The 18,890-nt window shown below is 37.0% G+C and overlaps 1 protein-coding gene across 1 annotated transcript; it reads right to left on the reverse strand.

The window, feature by feature from the left end:
* On the reverse strand, positions 1-1,094 carry LOC107615573 (the record flags this gene model as incomplete). Its single annotated transcript, XM_021111904.1, has 3 exons — positions 1-250; positions 732-852; positions 960-1,094. Coding segments are annotated over 3 exons (444 nt in total), but the record flags the coding sequence as incomplete, so codon positions are not given.

Raw genomic sequence — 18,890 nt, forward strand, 5'->3', positions numbered from 1 at the left:
AACATGAAAATTCAACCGAGTCTAGCATATAATAAAAGCCTTAGTTCAAACAGAATTCATATTTAGATATTATTCGACCAGTTAGCAGCACTTCCAACCCTTGACATGCCAGTTGATTCCTTCTTAGCCTCATCCACTTTGAAAGTTGCACCACACACCTGACCAAAACTGTCAACTCTTGGGATAGACTTCAGCTCATTAAATGGATGCTCAAAATTGCTCAAACCTCCGGATGTTGTAAAGAAGAATCCTAAACAAGCAGCACTACAAGTTATTTTTTGTCGCATGATGTATAATTTGGAATAATAAGAAAACCTTGAAATGGGAAAGATATTGCAAAGTAAACCATAAAAAACAAAGGCAGGTGAGGAAAAAGAAAATATCTATGTACCTACATTTTCCATTCCTGGGTTAACAACTCTTAATTCCTTTCTTTCCCGAGTAAGGATATTGATATAGCATTCTAGACTTCCTAAACATCCTTCTAAATGCTAAATGAAATAAGAAGTATATCATTTCAATGTTCTGAAAACTTTAAAAGCCAATAGGTTCTTCTATCATTTAGTTAAGATGCTTAAAAGGAACCATTAGGAGGATAAATAATTTCTCTTCTTCCCCTTAATTCACTTTTCGCGAGCATATCTTTAAAACGTGAATTCTCACAAAAAATACTCAGCACAGCAGGCACAAAACAGTCACCAATTTTTCACATAAAATCATTTTAATATTACCTTTAAAAAATGGTGCAGAAGATGTCCCACAGCTCTTAGTTACAACCTCTTTGTCATCTGCAAGAACAAGATTTTCATCAGCATCAGCTCCCCAAAAGAAGGGAACACACCCATCAGCATCCTGAAAAAGAGTAGGAAGATGCATTGTACCCCAAGGTATAGTCATATAGAAGCAAATTACCGGCAAATAAATATGAAAGCAAAATAAATAGACCAAGGATTACTCACTGCAGCAATAAACGCGGTTTTAGAACCATTGTCAAACGGAATAAACACAAATTTGCCTTGGAAATCTCTCACGACTTGAACAGCAGGATAGGAACCACGATCTCTCAGAGTCCTGTATGCCTCTATGACAATGATAAATTAAACTCATAATCAATTAATTATAGATAAAATACATAATCAGAACTCATAATCAATTCAACTCTCTGAAAGGCATTTAATCAAACACCTTATCTCCAATCTCACCTCTTTTCTTATTTCTAACATAATCAATTAATTACAGATAAAAATTACAGAGTCCTAATAAAGCAGCATCATCCCAGCAACAACAAACAACAATCAACAATCAACAATCAACAATAAACAAAATTCATCATCAGTAAAAAATTAATTTATATGTCAATTCATCAATTAACAAAATTTCTGTACATAAATATTCATATAGTAAATCCTAAATTACTATATCAAAACAATTCAGAAATCAATTCAAAAATAGGTACTCAACCAAAGCCATTTTTTTGAAAATTAAAATTAGCATGAACATGTTACATCAAGTTTTAGAAGCTGGAAAAAAAATTTAAATGTTATATGTTACCTATTTTGTGACAGATCGAGTACAGGAAGATCGAGGAGAGACGCGACGCGGGGACGAGAGGCCAGATTTTTAAGGTAATTTGCACGTTCACAACTACAGATTATGTCAGAGGCAGAGCAAAGCTTGAAATCAATACCTTTCTAAGTTTATCAATCTCCCAAACAGAAGCATAAGACTAGAGATAGGACTTCAAATCAATGGCTAGCCACAATTTTGTTCAATGGTTATCTAAAGGTTTAGGACCTTACCACCTAAGAATGCAAAATTCTTAGGCTTCAGTTGCCACTTCTTGTGTATAAACACATTCTTCCAAGCACCAAAAACGTCAAGAAAATAAATTTATATAGCAGAAATTAATCGAACTATTAGCCCTTCTAAGCAGCTATGTTACATGCAATTAAAGCTACAAAGCTTTGATTCATAATTAGGTAAAAGAGAGAAGAAAACTTACCCCATTCATGGCATTCTGCTCATTATCGGTCAAACCCAAGAACTGAGAAAAATTGAAAAAAAAAAAACAACACAATACGAATAGAACACCCCTAAAACATTCAGCTTCTCTTTATTCCCAATCTCAGTCAATCAATTCTTCCTAAAAAATAAAGAGATTAAAATGGGACACCAAGATGAAGAAGAAAGGTTGAAAAATCATCATATCTAGAATATCATTAACTATGTTGATCAATTAACTGGCTACACAAAAGATAAGAAAATATAACAAACACCACAAGTAAAGAGCAATCACAGCTAATTCTTAAATACTTGATATTAGTCCTTCACTGAGTGATGGCAAACAAATGAGGGAGGTGCAGATATTATTGAAATATTTTTGGTAATCCAATTTTACATTGAAAATCGAAGCCTCCAAGTTCGAATTGTTTTCCCCCAATTCTGAAACCAAACAATGTGAAAAAATCGAACAAGGAGGTGGAAGAAGAAGTTGTAAATACAGAAATGGGGAATGAAAATCAATGTCTCTCACCGTAAACTTACACTTAAGGAACAATCAATTCCTTCTAGAACTACCGCAACCGAAGAAAATAAACAAGCGAGTTTTTGATTTCCTGCAGAAGAAAAAAACGTAAGGAAGGAGAGAAAAAGAGATGAATCAGAGAAGCTATAGCCAGTAGATAGAAACGAACATCAAAATTGGATTCACCGCTGCAAGGTTGCAATGAGGAGAATCAAACGCCCAGATCCAGCTCTGATTAACTTTGTTTAGTTTTTCACCTAAATCTGGTTCCCTTGTCGCATGAGATGGAGAATGCTTTCCGATTTCAGTTCCTAGGCTCTGCATAAATGCGAATCTATGTCTAAAATCCAAATAATGGCGACATTTCAGAGCTTCTGTCTCCGACTATGGCTGTAAAATCCAGTCGGCCACGATCATCCCTATAATGAAAAAGACACAGAAGACAAAGAAGAAGAGGGAAGGGTAGAGAAGGAGCTGGTTGTTCTGGTTTCTTTTCTGATAGAACAAAAATGGTGAGAACGAAGGTGAGAGGGAGAAGCTGGAGTAGAGGAGGGAGACGGAAAGGTGGAGGAAGAGTAAAGGTTAATTTTGTCTTTCTCAAAATAAAAAGGGAGACATAATTTATGAATTTAAAAAAACTGAGAGAATATTCAATTTAAGAATGGAATATTCTGTTAAATCAAACGGTTTTGTTACGGTAGGGATTTAATTGAAAAAAAAAATTTTGTGCAGGGACCCAATTAAAAGGAAAAAAAGTATAGGGACCTAATTGAAAATTTCGCGAAACTATAGGGACCAACAGAGTAATTAAACCTATTTTATATTATTTACTATACAAAAACAATTTACACATGATAAATAGCTATTAAATTAAAAAAAAAAGATTTATCATTGATGATAATGCTAGAACTTGAGAAAAAGAGTAGAATCAAGTTAGTTTCAAAAGCTAAGTTCTTTTAGTTGTTTTCGTAGAAGTTGAGTTTACAAGAGATTATTTTTTTGTTACTAAAACCAGAACAAAACAGAATAGAAAAGGAGAGAATCACACAAACATATACTCTGATTCAGTTTCTATTCCGAGATTTATCTGAAATGGATAGATTTGGACTTGAATGTGAGGTTCTGGCTTTTTTTTACTGAGATGTTCCTTTGTCTCCCTCAACAAGCAGTTGTAGTAAATTCCAGATAATTAGTAAATAATTAGCTAATAAATTAATTATTAATCAACGAAATTAAGAAATTAATTTTTATAGTTTAATGAAGTAAAAATCATTAAAATATGAATTTTGACACTAATTTTAAAGATTTTGGCATAAAATCAAACGAACGAGTCAAACCGATCGAACTAGACCCAAACCGGACCCAAAGCCCACCCTATAAACTAAGCAACGAGCCTTTTTTCTTCATTTCACTCCCGGGATGCTGAAGAAGAGAGATTCATGTTACAAATCCTAACCCTCCCTTCTAATTCATGTTAGTGGTCACGCGTTTTTCTCGGAATTCTCTATAAAATCCATTGAACAATTTGATAAAAAAAATCACATTTTCTCACATTTTGTTGAGTTGGTTTTAGGAATTGTGTTAATTAATGTTGTTGATGGGGGTTGATGAATGTGAGTATTGATGATGAAAGATTAAGCATTGGTTGAGTAATATGTGTGTGTGTGTGTGTGTGTGTGTGTGTGTGTGTGTGTGTGTGTGTGTTGAATAATGAATGAATTGAGAGATGGAAATGATTTTGATATTGGAATTGGATTGGCTTATTGGATATGATTTGAAAAGAGTTTGAAAGGTGGTTTGGTTTGGACCCGAGAAGGGTAGCAAAGTCCGAATTTTAAAAGAGATGCTGCCAAATTTTTTATAAAAATTGGAGATTTGGTTTGAAGTATTATTTAGACAAGTATGGATAAAAGAATTATATTATTTGACATCGATTTATAAAGAAAAGAAACGCATTATGTTTTGAAACTCAATTTATTAAGAAAAGTATTATGTTGGAGTTTCAATTTATTAAGAAAAGTATTATATTTTGAGTTTTATTTAGTTAAGAAAAGAATTATACTATTTTGAATTCGATTTATCAAGGAAAAGTTTATGTTTCAAGTTTGATTTCTTTGAGAAGAGAATTATGTTTTGAGTGTGAATTATTGATGAATGGAATAGGAGGTGTGATGATGATAATTGTTGAGTGAATTGAATGATGATAAAGATGAATTTGATATGGAAATGTTTCGTGGGGATTGTGGTTATTTACCTCCCACAAGTTTTTAAATGAATATGTTTTGTGGAGATTGTGGTTATTTACCGCCCACATGTGTGCTATTTTCCAGTTGAAAGCGTCTGTAGGGATCGAGGTGGTTTACCATCTGCAGATGGTGGGGATCGAGATGGTTTCCCGCTCACCATGTGAGAATCGTGGTACTATACCACTCACCAGTTTTCAAGAGGACAATGTCCGGGTTAGCTACCGGACATGTCGGGTTGGCTTTATAACTGACAGATGAGACTCATCAACCATACTGCAGGCATACATCATATGCATATGTGTGTTTTGTTTGATTGTGCATTCATTGGGCTTGCCTATGTGATTATTATCCTTACCTGTTATATTTGCTACTTGTTGTATCTGTATCCTACTCGTGTTTACTTTGTTTGTATTGCTTGTTTAGGTTAGGACCATGCTTTAGTTAGTTTCTAGAGAGAGAAGCTCTGTCTTCTCTCCATAATTAAGGTTTTTAGGTTAATTTCATCTTAGATCTAGGGTTTAATTCTTGTTTTGATTTACATTTCCCTTCAATTTCTTGTTGCTACATCTTTGCTCTTCTAGTTCTCTTGTTAATTTTCTTTTTATATCACTTTTATGTTTATAAGCACTCTTGCTACTTTGATTTACTTTTAGGGCAATTTATGTTTTATGTTCCTTTATTGTTTAATTGAGTTGTTATTATTGTTTCCTTGCAATTGGTAGTTGTAGATTTATTATTCTTGCACTTTTATGATGCTTTCCTTTTATGTCTTCCAAGTGTTTGACAAAATACTTGGTTGGATATTAGAGTTGCTTTTTGAGCATTCTTGGATTGGAAAGAGAAAATAGGCAATCTTGATTCATTACTCTAATCTCTTGCTAATTCAATTAGTAAGTTGATTAGTTAATATTGTTTCCATTGACTCTAATCTCTTGCTAATTCAATTAGTAAGTTGATTAGGACTTATGGATTGAGATTAACTAGTCTTATTTGACTTTCTCTCATGTGAAGATAACATTGTACTTTCTTCCAATGTTGGAGATGACTAAATAGGATTAGCTCTTGATAATTATAGTGTTATGATTAGTGACTAGGATAAAAAGTCTATATTCTCAATCCTTGCCATGAATGTCTCTCTTTATTACTTGCTTTCTTTAGTTGTTTGCTTTATTTTCTTGTCATTTACTTTCTTGCCCTTTCATCAACCCAACCCCCCATGAATCTCATAACCAATAATTGAGCACTCCATTGCAATTCCTAGGGAGAACAACCCCAGACTAACACTCTCAGTTATTGTTATTGGGTTGACCTTGTGACAACCAAAATTAAACTTTAATTGAGCATTACTTGTCGGTTTAGAACTATACTTGCAATGAAGTTATTTCCTCTTTTACCGAGAAGAAATTCTAAGCCGATGCTAAAAAAGTTTTTCTGAATCAATTGGGGTGCCCTATAGATAAATTTCTTGGAAAATTTCATTATTTTAGCTAAGCTTATTGTATTTATATGCAAAATAAGAAAATGCACCTAAGAATCCTAAAAAACCTAAAAATGAGATGCAAAAGTATTAGGATTAGAAATTTGTCACCCAAAAATGGCCGATTGGTAGGACGACCTCCCCGCACTTAAAAGTTTGCACCGTCCTTGTGATGACGGAAAATCGATTCCACACAAACTCACGGGCAAGTGTACTGGGTCACATCAAGAAGTAATAACTCACAAGAGTGAGGTCGATCCCATAGGGATTGATGGATCAAGCAACTTTAGTAAGGTGATTAGTTTAGTTAAGCTAACAGTGGTGAATTGGGTGAAATTGAATCAGCGAAAAGTAAATTGCAATGAATTTAAAGTGCAGAATGTAAATCAGCAGAAGCTTAAAGAGCAAGAAAAGTAAATTGCAGCAAATGTAAAAGGAATTTGGTGCTGAAAAATTAAATGAAGCAGTAAATCAGAACTCAGAACAATTGCAGAATATTTAAAGTGCATGAAAAGTAAATTCAGCTCACATCAAACTCAAATGTAAAATTTCAAAAAGTAAATTTACAGAAGAGAATTATCAGAAACTGAAATTACATAAGCTAAATTAAATTCAATACTAAAATGTAAAAGTGCAGAAAATTAAAAGTGTTTCAAGAGAGCCTTCTATTCTACTCCTCTCCTACTCCTACTACTGCCTACTACTACTGCAGCCTACTCCAGCACCCTTAAACTAACCTATTGCCCTCCTCAATGAAATGAAACTGATCCCTTTATATAGATTTGTCAAAATTACAAATTGAAATGAAATTCAAAATAAATTACAGTTAAATAAAAATGCTATTCTAACTGTTTCTTGTGCCTTTGAGTGATATCAATGGGCTCTACTTGCTTTGGAGCTTCAATGGGCTTTGAATCAGATTAATTGAGAGAAAGTTGCACTTCCAGGGGAACGGAGCATTCATTAAGTGACCGGAACACTTTTACACACACGCGTACGTGTCCTCTACGCGTGCGCGTCCTTTTTGCGTTTCGGACCTTTTCACGCGTACGCGTCCTTCACGCTTACGCGTGCTTTGACAATCTGACACATCGACACGTACGCGTCACCCACGCGTACGCATCCCTTGCAACGTTTTCTAAACGACTGTAGCGTTCTTCAATTGAGCGCTCCCCACGCGTACGCATCCCCTACGCGTACACGTGGCCCTTCGAACTTGCCACTTCACGCTGCCGCTCAGCCCACGCTTGCGCGTCCTTCTTCAGGTAAGTCACACCCACGCGTACGCATCATGCACGCGTACACGTCGATGTCTATACTTCCATTCCAATTTTAGTTTTGCTCGAAAATGCTGGCTTATTGAACGTAGCGCTCTCTTTAAAAACGAGTGCCGACCACTTCTACGCGTACGCGTGGATCTTCAAAATTTCTTGCTCAATGCGTGCGCGTCTTGTACGCGTGCGCGTCACTAGAGAGCAGCGTTCTCGTGCCAAGAGCGCTTTTTCCTTGTTTAAATCATGGACCACGCTTTTAAAAGCGTGGCCTAAGGCTCCAAAGCATGCCTAAACTCCAAAATGTGCCCCAAAATTCTCTTTTCTCCTTTTTAGCTTATTTTGTGTTTTTTTGTTTCTTTTTCTTCGTTTTTCCTACAAAGTTTATAAAATCAAAAGATCAAAGAAATATACCATTTAAGCACAAAAGCATTCAATATTTAAGCACTAATCATCAATTTCTTGTATGAAAAAGCATAGAAAAACATGACATGATGACATGTCATCACAACACCAAACTTAAACCTTGCTTGTCCCCAAGCAAGAAAAGAATCATGCAATAAAGATTGACAATCCAAGGTAAGAAGAATAGCAACTCAATGTTCATGGTTGGCTAGTTTTCTATGCACTCTACAATCACAAAAAAAATGTAAATGATTGATGCTTCTATCTAGCTCATTTTATGAAATCTTTTTCTTATATTTCTTCCTTGAAACAAGCTTTTGATTTTCTTATTAGCTTCTCCTTTTGGGTGTTTTGCCCCATGTGTTGATAACAACGCTACGATTCTAAATGCTTTATTTTCAAGTATTACCACTTGATACATAAGCACCACAAGCATTTAATTAGAGGACTTCATTAAGCTCATTTGTTTCTTTTCTTGAGTCTCTAATCATTGATGCTCAGAGCCTTGAGCTTTGAGGGAGTGCTTTTGCACTTGAGCCTAGCCTTGACTCTAAGTGTTTTGTTTTCAAGCTTTTTGCCTGATACATAAACACCACAAGTACTTAACAACTGAATTGTCATTGGTACTCAGAGCCTTCAGCTTTCTCATTCTTTCCCTTTTCTTTCTTGCCTCATTTGTAATTGTTTCTTCAAGGTTTTCATGATTTCAAAAATTTCATAAAATGTCCTAGATTAAAACATCAATTAAATAAAATCTAATGTAATTGAGCAACAATTAACCATACTAGCCTTCCAATACTCATAAGCTCATGCCAAGTTCTTCTTTAATGACCTTGCTTGTTTATGATCATGATGCTTTATTGCTTTTGAACTCACAAAATTCAAGATGGTAGTCATAATGTCACAGCAAGATGTTACAATTTAGCAATCAAACTATGCTTATTTACAACACACATGCATACAGAGAAGATAAAGACAATCATGCAATGTACAGTGCTGGAAATAAGTAGGAGGGAAAAGGAACGTTACTACCTTGTAGTTCATCTTCACTGTTGTTGTCCTTTCCTCCCATTCTTCCCCTCCCCATACCAACTTAGAGTGTTTGCTTATCCTTAAGCAACAATTGGTACAGTGGTGATGGGGTTATGATGGATCATGAGTATCTTACACAATGAAATTTTAGTAGTACATGTGTTTAATCAAGCAAAATGAAAAATAACAATGAAGGCACATGAAACAGAGACATTGTGATTGCAAAAATAAGAGGGTGTGCCTAATACATTGCATAAAATATAAGTGGCACACCAAACTTAATGTGACACTTTCACTTGGAATTGATGCAAGTATCCAGTATAAATTGGAAACAAATTTTGTTGCATAGCAACACCAAACATAAAATGCAACCATATGTCAAATACAATCACCAAGCATATGTTAAATACAATCACGAAGCATATGTTAAATAAGTGGCACACCAACCATTTTGTTATATGTTAAATACAATCACCAACCATAGAATCTGTCATGAATAAGGATTTCTTGGTGAGGTATTAACAAAAACAGTTAAGGAGCAAAATAAATAAAAGCATTAAAAACAAAGAAATGACTAAAACAAAGAGAATAATAAAAAATGTGAAACCAAAAGAAAGATAACACTGTAAAGGCATTATGATTATGCAGACGAGTGATGTTGCTGGATTTTTTGCATAGAAAATTAAGTGGCACACCAAACTTAGAAACTTAGTGTGACACTTTCAATTTAGAATTGATGCAATCATCCAGAAAGATTGAAAACAGATTATTGCAGGACAACACCAAACTTAGAATGTAATCATATGCCAAATTATTGAAAATAAACAAAGCAAGGAAAGAAAATAAACAAAGCAGAGAAATAAAATGTTACCTAAGGTTGGGTTGCCTCCCAACAAGCACTCCTTTAATGTCATTAGCTTGACATGTTGTTCTTCACTTTCTTCCTCTTCTTCCAGTTTGTTAAGAGGAATGACCTCAAGGGGGGAGAAGATTTAGCTATTGTCCCCTGTTTTGGTCTCTCCTCAGCAAGCTTCCTTTCGTTATTTGCTGGATTGAACTTGCTTGCTGGATCAGGGGTAGGATTGTTTGCAGTTGACCTTTTCTTGAATGTTGTCCTTGGTATCTTGGTCACAATCCTCTTCTCGGTGTTCTTGTTAGTTGCCTTCACTTTTTGGATATCAATACTTGGTGGTTGTGTGATTGTTGGAGTGTTTTCTTCCTCAAAAGCTTCTTACATCGGTGGTTAAATGAGCCCTTCTTCTATGCAAATTTCTGCCTCACTTGAGTATGGACTTCCTTGATTGTCTTCCTCACTTTCTTGTTCTTCCACTTCCTCTTTTACACTCAACATTTGATTTAATAGCACTTTCATGAAGGAGGTTTGTTGTTCTTCCTAAGATTTCTTTATCTCCTCTTCATATCTTTCAATCACAGATTCAAGTGTTGAGAGTTTTTGTTTCAGGAAAGTTTATGGGGGTTATGAGTTTTTATGTTCTCTTGTCATCTCAAGTGGCTTCTGTAGATGTGCAGTTTCAGGTTCAAATACCTCCACCACCTCATTCTTCATTGAAATTTTTCTTGACACAGGTACCTCTTCTTCTTGTTCTTCCACTTCCTCACCCACAAATTGGTCTTCATCCTCAATGTTTGATAGTTCTAAGTTTCTCTTTATTTGCTCTAAGTGCCCATCCATCTTCTTGAAGAGGATTTCTTGCCTTTTCCAGGATGGTTCTTGTCTTTCCAATAATTCTCTGGACTTTTGAAGGAGATCCTCTGGTAGCTCAAGAGATGAAGGTTGAGCGTAATTTTGTGGACATGGATGTGTTGTGGTGAAGTTGTTTTGAGGGGTATGGAATGAATTTTTATGAATTGTGGAATGAATTTCGTGGTTGGTGAAATGAGTTGTATGGATCTTGGAGGAAACTTTGTGTTGAGGCATAATCAAGTGATGAAGAATTTTCAAATGAGAAACTGGGAGGTGAGGGTGGACAATTTTGCATAAATGAATTAAAGGTCTGCTCAAGCGATGATGGCTCTTGATAAGTGGAGTATGAACTGTCAAATGCTCTCTGTTTTTTATCCTCCCACCCACAACTTGAATAATTGTTGGATTCATTATATTATGGGTCATTTTGTGGTTCTGGGGAGCAATCCTGCATGAAAGTATTGAAAGCATAATTGAGTGATGATGTCTCTTGATGAATAGAATATGTATCATTGAAATTCCCTTCCCGGCCATAATTTAAGTAAGTATCATAACAATATGGGTTACTTTGTGGCTCTGGGAGGTAGCTCATTTCACTTGATTGCTCATACTCTTTCATTCCTTGTTGATACTCCCATCCACTATTAGCACAATGACATGAATCATTTTGTAGTGTTGGGTAGTATCCCATGGAATTGTCTTGCTTATCTTGTGGCTCTGAAGCATATCTCCATTGATTGGATTGCTCAGAATATGTGATTTCTTGTGATATTCCCATCCACCATTAGGATAATGACATGAATCATATTGTGATGGTGGGCAATATCACATGAAATTTGTGTGATCAAAAGATTAGTTGAACTCCATTTGAATTTTGTAAAACACAATCACCAACGAAAATTGAAATTCATGTCACAGATGAGAATTTCTTAGTGAGGCAATAACTCAAACACCTTAGTATCTGGTGCACGAAATTGTGATCATCAATAATGGAACCAAAGACTTAGAGCTCTCAAACGTGAATCACACTTTGTCACAATTCCGTACAACTAACCAGCAAGTGCACTGGGTCGTCAAAGTAATACCTTACGTGAGTAAGGGTCGATCCCACGGAGACTGTCGGCTTGAAGCAAGCTATGGTCATCTTGTAAATATCAGTCAGGCAGATTCAAATGGTTATGGAGAATTGATAATTAAAAGATGGATAAAATATAAAATAGAATATAGATAGAGATACTTATGTAATTCATTGGTAGACACTCGCGAGTTTGAAGCTCGTCACAGTCATCCCTTCCCAGATCCTACTCAGAATACCACAGACAAGGTTTAGACTTTTCAGATCTCAGGAATGGCCACCAATTGATTCTAGCCTATACCATGAAGGTTCCAATCTTAGATTAGAAACCCAAGAGATACGCATTCAAGCCATTGCTAGTAGAACAGAGGTGGTTGTCAAGCACATGTTTATAGGTGAGAATGATGATGAGTGTCACGGATCATCACATTCATCAAGTTGAAGAACGAATGAATATCGTAGAGAAGAAGCAGGCGTGAATTGAATAGAAGAACAACAGTAATTGTATTAATTCATGAAGAACAGCAGAGCTCCACACCTTAATCTATGGTGTGTAGAAACTCCACCGTTGAGAATACATAAGAACAAAAGGTCCAGGCATGGCCATGAGGCCAGCCCCCAAACGTGAAAAGGTCTATGAAAGTATCTGTAAAGTATGAAAATATAATAGCAAAAGGTCCTATTTATAGAAAACTAGTAGCCTAGATTACAGAAATAGGTAATTAATGCAGAAATCTTCTTCCGGGCTCACTTGGTCTGTGCTTGGGCTGAGCATTGAAGCTTACATGTGTAGAGAATTTTCTTGGAGTTAAACGCCAGCTTTTGTGCCAGTTTGGGCGTTTAACTCCAGCTTTTATGCCAGTTCTGGCGTTTTGACGCCAGAATTTCTATGCTGATTTAGAACGCCGATTTGGGTCATCAAATCTTGAGAAAAGTATGGACTATTATATATTGCTGGAAAGCCCAGGATGTCTACTTTCCAACGCAATTGCGAGCGCGCCAATTGGGCTTTTGTAGCTCCGTAAAATCCACTTCGAGTGCAGGGAGGTCAGAATCCAACAGCATCTGCAGTCCTTTTTCAGCCTCTGAATCAAATTTTTGCTCAGGTCCCTAAATTTCAGCCGTAAAATACCTAAAATTACAGAAAAACACACAAACTCATAGTAAAGTCCAGAAATGTGATTTTTATTTAAAAACTAATAAAAATATAATAAAAACTAACTAAAATATACTAAAAACATACTAAAAATAATGCCAAAAAGCGTATAAATTATCCGCTCATCACAACACCAAACTTAAATTGTTGCTTGTCCCCAAGCAACTAAAAATCAAATAGGATAAAAAGAAGAGAATATACAATAAATTCCAAAAACATTTATGAAGATCAGTCTTAATTAGATGAGCGGGGCTTATTAGCTTTTTGCTTCTGAACATTTTTGGCATCTCACTTTATCCTTTGAATTTCAGAATGATTGGCATCTCTAGGAACTCAGAATCCAGATAGTGTTAATTATTCTCCTGACTTGAATACAGCTACTTTATGAGTCTTGGCCGTGACCCTAAGTATTTTGTTTTCCAGTATTACCACCGGATATATAAATGCCACAGACACATAACTGGGTGAACCTTTTCAGATTGTGACTCAGCTTTGCTAGAGTCCCCAATTAGAAGTGTCCAGAGCTCTTAAGCACACTCTTTTTTTGCTTTGGACCACGACTTTAACCGCTTAGTCTCAAGTTTTCACTTGACACCTTCACGACACAAGCACATGGTTAGGGACAACTTAGTTTAGCCGCTTAGGCCAGGATTATATTCCTGTGGGCCCTCCTATCCACTGATGCTCAAAGCCTTGGATCCTTTTTATTTTACCCTTGCCTTTAGGTTTTAAGGGCTATTGGCTTTTTCTGCTTTTTTTTTCACATATACATTTTTTCCTGCAAGCTTTTCACTGCTTTTTCTTGCTTCAAGAATCAATTTTATGATTTTTCAGATCATCAAATAACATTTCTCCTTTTCCCATCATTCTTTTAAGAGCCAACAATTTTAACATTCTTTAAACAAAAAATTCAAAAATATGCACTGTTCAAGCATTTATTCAGAAAAACAAGAATTATTGCCACCACATAAAAATAATTAATCTGTTTTAAAATTCAAAATTCATGTACTTCTTTTTCTTTTTCAATTAAGAGCATTTTTTATTTAAGAAAGGTGATGGATTTATAGGACATTCATAACTTTAAGGCATAGACACTAAGACACTAATGATCATGTAATAGAGACACAAACATAAATAAACATAAAGCATAATTTTCGAAAAATGGAAAATAAAGAACAAGGAAATTAAAGAACGGGTACACCTTAGTGATGGCGGCTTGTTCTTCCTCTTGAAGATCTTATGGAGTGCTTGAGCTCCTCAATGTCTTTTCCTTGCCTTTGTTTCTCCTCTCTCATGGTTCTTTGGTCTTCTCTAATTTCATGGAGGAGGATGGAATGCTTTTGGTGCTCCACCCTTAGTTTTCCCATATTGGAACTTAATTCTCCTAAGGAGGTGTTGATTTGCTCCCAATAGTTTTGTGGAGGAAAATGCATCCCTTGAGGCATCTCAGGGATTTCATGATGAGGAATTTCCTCATGCTCTTGTCCATGAGTGGGGTCTCTTGTTTGCTCCATCCTTTTCTTAGTGATGGGCTTGTCCTCATCAATAAGGATGTCTTCCTCTATGTCAATTCCAGCCGAATTGCAAAGGTGACAAATAAGATGAGGGAAGGCTAACCTTGCCAAAGTGGAGTACTTGTCCGCCACCTTGTAGAGTTCTTGGGATATAACCTCGTGAGCTTCTACTTCCTCTCCAATCATGATGCTATGGATCATGATAGCCCAGTCTATAGTAACTTCAGACCGGTTGCTAGTGAGAATGATTGAGCGTTGGATGAACTCCAACCATCCCCTAGCCACGGGCTTGAGGTAATGCCTTCTTAGTTGAACCGGCTTTCCTCTTGAATCTCTCTTCCATTGAGCGCCCTCTTCACAAATGTCTATGAGGACTTGGTCCAACCTTTGATTAAAGTTGACCCTTCTAGTGTAGGGGTGTGCATCTCCTTGCATCATTGGCAAGTTGAATGCCAACCTTACATTTTCCGGACTGAAATATAAGTATTTTCCCCGAACCATTGTAAGCCAATTCTTAGGGTCCGGGTTCACACTTTGATCATGGTTCTTGGTGATCCATGCATTGGCATAGAACTCTTGAACCATTAAGATTCTGACTAGTTGAATGGGGTTGGTGAGAACTTCCCAACCTCTTCTTCGAATCTCATGTTGGATATCTGGATATTCACCCTTTTTGAGTTTGAAAGGGACCTCGAGGATCACTTTCTTCTTGGCCACAACTTCATAGAAGTGGTCTTGATGCACCTTTAAGATGAATCTCTCCATCTCCCATGACTCGGAGGTGGAAGCTTTTGCCTTCCTTTTCCTCTTTCTAGAGGTTTCTCCGGCCTTTGGTGCCATAAATGGTTATGGAAAAACAAAAAGTAATGCTTTTACCACAACAAACTTAGAAGATTTTCTCGTCCTCGAGCAAAAGAAGAAAGAAGCGAGTAGAGGAAGCAGAAATGGAGGAGATGGAGGTGGGTTGGTGTTTCGGCCAAGAGGGAAAAGTAGTGTTTATTGTTTGTGAAAATGAAGGAGTGAATATGGGTTTATATAGGGTTGGAGAGAGGGTTAGGGTTCGGCTATATAGGGTGGGTTTGGGAGGGAAAGTGGTTTGAATTTGAATGGTGAGGTAGGTGGGGTTTTATGATGGATGAATGTGGATTGGTGAAGGGTTTATGGAGAAGAGGGTTGGATTTGATAGGTGAGGGGTTTTTTGGGGAAGAATTATTGAGGTGATTGGTGAATGGTTAAAGAAAAGAGACAGATGTGGGGTAGGTGGGGATCCTGTGGGGTCCCACAGATCCTGAGGTGTCAAGGATTTTTCATCCCTGCATCAAGTGGCGTACAAAACGCCCTTCTCTGCCAATCCTGGCATTAAATGCCAGGTTACTGCCCATTTCTGGCGTTTAATGCCAGCTTCTTGCCCTTTTCTGGGTTAAACGCCAGCTTTGTGCCCCTGTCTGGCGTTAAACGTCCAGAATGGTGCCAGACTGGGCGTTTAACGCCCATTCTGCTACCTTTACTGGCGTTTAAACGCCAGTAAGTTTCTCCTCTAGGGTGTTCTATTTTTAATACTGTTTTTCATTCTGTTTTTGCTTTTTCAGTTGTTTTTGTGACTTCACATGATCATCAACCTACAGAAAACATAAAATAACAATAGAGAATAGAAATTTAACATAGATAAGTAAAAATTGGGTTGCCTCCCAACAAGCGCTTCTTTAATGTCAGTAGCTTGACAGTGGGCTCTTATGGAGCCTCATAGATACTCAGAGCATGATGATGGCCTCTCAAGACCAAACTTACAGTTTGGTTATGGCCTCCCAACACCAAACTTAGAGTTTGAATGTGGGGATTTTGTTTGACTCTGTATTGAGAGAAGCTTTTCATGCTTCCTCTCCATGGTTACAGAGGGAGATCCTTGAGCTTTAAACACAAGGGAGTCTTCATTCACTTGATGGACCAATTCTCCTCTGTCAACATCAATCACAGCTTTTGCTGTGGCTAGGAAGGGTCTGCCAAGGATGATGGATTCATGCATACACTTCCCAGTCTCTAGGATTATAAAATCAGCAGGGATGTAATGGTCTTCAACCTTTACCAAGACATCCTCTACAAGTCCATAAGCTTGTTTCCTTGAATTGTCTGCCATCTCTAATAAGATTCTTGTAGCTTGAACCTTAAAAATTCCTAGTTTCTCCATTACAGAGAGAGGCATGAGGTTTATGCTTGACCCTAGGTCACACAGAGCCTTTCAAAGGTCATGGTGCCTATGGTACAAGGTATTGAGAACTTTCCAGGATCTTGTCTCTTCAGAGGTAATGTCTGCCTAGTCAAGTCATCCAGTTCTTTGATGAGCAATGAGGGTTCATCCTCCCAAGTCTCATTACCAAATAACTTGGCATTTAGCTTCATGATTGCTTCAAGGTACTTAGCAACTTGTTCTTCAGTAACATCTTCATCCTCTTCAGAGGAAGAATACTCATCAGAGCTCATGAATGGAAGAAGTAGATTCAATGGAATCTCTATGGTCTCAATGTGAGCCTCAGATTCCCATGGTTTCTCATTAGGGAACTCCATGGAGGCTAGTGGACGTCCATTGAGGTCTTCCTCAGTGGAGATCACTGCCTCTTCCTCCTCTCCAGGTTCGGCCGTGTGGGTTATAGTGATGGCCTTGCACTCTCCTTTTGGATTCTCTTCTGTATTGCTTGGAAGAGCACTAGAAGGGAGTTCAGTAACTTTCTTGCTCAGCTGACCTACTTGTGCCTCCAAATTTCAAATGGAGGACCTTGTTTCAGTCATGAAACTTTGAGTGGTTTTAATTAGATCAGAGACTACAGTTGCTAATTCCGAGTGGCTCTGCTTAGAATTCTCTGTCTGTTGCTGAGAATATGATGGAAAAGGTTTGCCATTGCTAAACCTATTTCTTCCACCTGTATTGTTGTTGAAGCCTTGTTGAGGCCTCTGTTGATCCTTCCATGAGAGGTTTGGATGATTCCTCCATGAAGGATTATAGGTGTTTCCATAGGGTTCTCCCATGTAATTCACCTCTTCCATTGCTGGGTTCTCAGGATCATAAGCTTCTTCTTCAGATGAAGCTTCTTTGGTACTGCTTGTTGCTGCTTGGATTCTAGACAGACTCTAAGAAATCATATTGACTTGTTGAGTCAATATTTTGTTCTGAGCCAATATGGCATTCAGAGTATCAATCTCAAGAACTCCTTTCTTCTGACTTGTCCCATTATTCACAGGATTCTTTTTAGAGGTGTACATGAATTGGTTATTTGCAACCATTTCAATGAGTTCCTGAGCTTCTGCAGGCGTCTTCTTCAGATGAAGAGATCCTCCAGCAGAGTTGTCTAATGACATCTTGGACAGTTCAAACAGACCATCATAGAAGATACATATGATGCTCCATTCTGAAAGCATGTCAGAAGGACACCTTCTGATCAATTGCTTGTATCTTTCCCAAGCTTCATAGAGGGATTCACCATCCTTCTGTCTGAAGGATTGGATTTCCACTCTAAGCTTGCTCAATTTTTGAGGTGGAAAGAATTTTGCCAAGAAGGCATTGACTAGCTTTTCCCAAGAGTTCAGGCTTTCTTTAGGTTGTGAATCCAACCATGTTCTAGTTCTGTCTCTTACAGCAAAGGGAAAAAGCATAAGCTTGTAGACCTCGGGATCAACCCCATTGGTCTTGACAGTGTCACAGATTTGCAAGAATTCAGCTAAGAACTGATGAGGATCTTCCAATGGAAGTCCATGAAACTTGCAATTCTGTTGCATCAGAGAGACTAATTGAGGCTTAAGCTCAAAGTTGTTTGCTCCAATGGCAGGGATTGAGATGCTTCTCCCATAGAAGTCAGGAGTAGGTCCAGTAAAGTCACCAAGCACCTTTCTTGTATTGTTGGCATTGTTGTTGTTTTTCGCTGCCATGGCTTCTTCTTGTTTGAAAAGTTCTGTTAGGTCTTCTATAGAGAGTTGTACTTTAGCTTCTCTTAGCTTTCTCTTCAAGGTCCTATCAGGTTCAGGATCAACTTCAACAAGAATGCCCTTGTCCTTGCTCCTACTCATACGAAAAGGGAGAAGAAGAAAATATGGAATCCTCTATGTCACATTATAGAGATTCCTTGAGGTGTCAGAGGAAAAGAAGAATAGAAGGAGGAGGTAGAGAAGAGAGAATTCGAACTTATCAAGGGAGATAGAATTCGAATTGCACATTGAGGAGGAGTATTAGTCCTTAAATAGAAGGGTATGAGAAGAGGGGAAGAATTTTCGAAATTAAAGTAAAAGATTTTGAAATAATTAAAGAAATTTGAAAATTTGATTGATGATTTTCGAAAACTAAGATTGAGTAAGGAATAAAGTGATTTTTGAAAAAGATTTTGAAATTAGAAATTAAAAAGATATGATTGAAAATTAAGTTTGAAAAAGATGTGATTGAAAAGATATGATTGAGAAGATATGATTGAGAATCAAATTAAAAAGAGAAATTTTTAAAAA

The sequence above is a fragment of the Arachis ipaensis genome, chromosome B09, assembly GCF_000816755.2.
Source record: "Arachis ipaensis cultivar K30076 chromosome B09, Araip1.1, whole genome shotgun sequence".
NCBI lineage: Eukaryota > Viridiplantae > Streptophyta > Magnoliopsida > Fabales > Fabaceae > Arachis > Arachis ipaensis.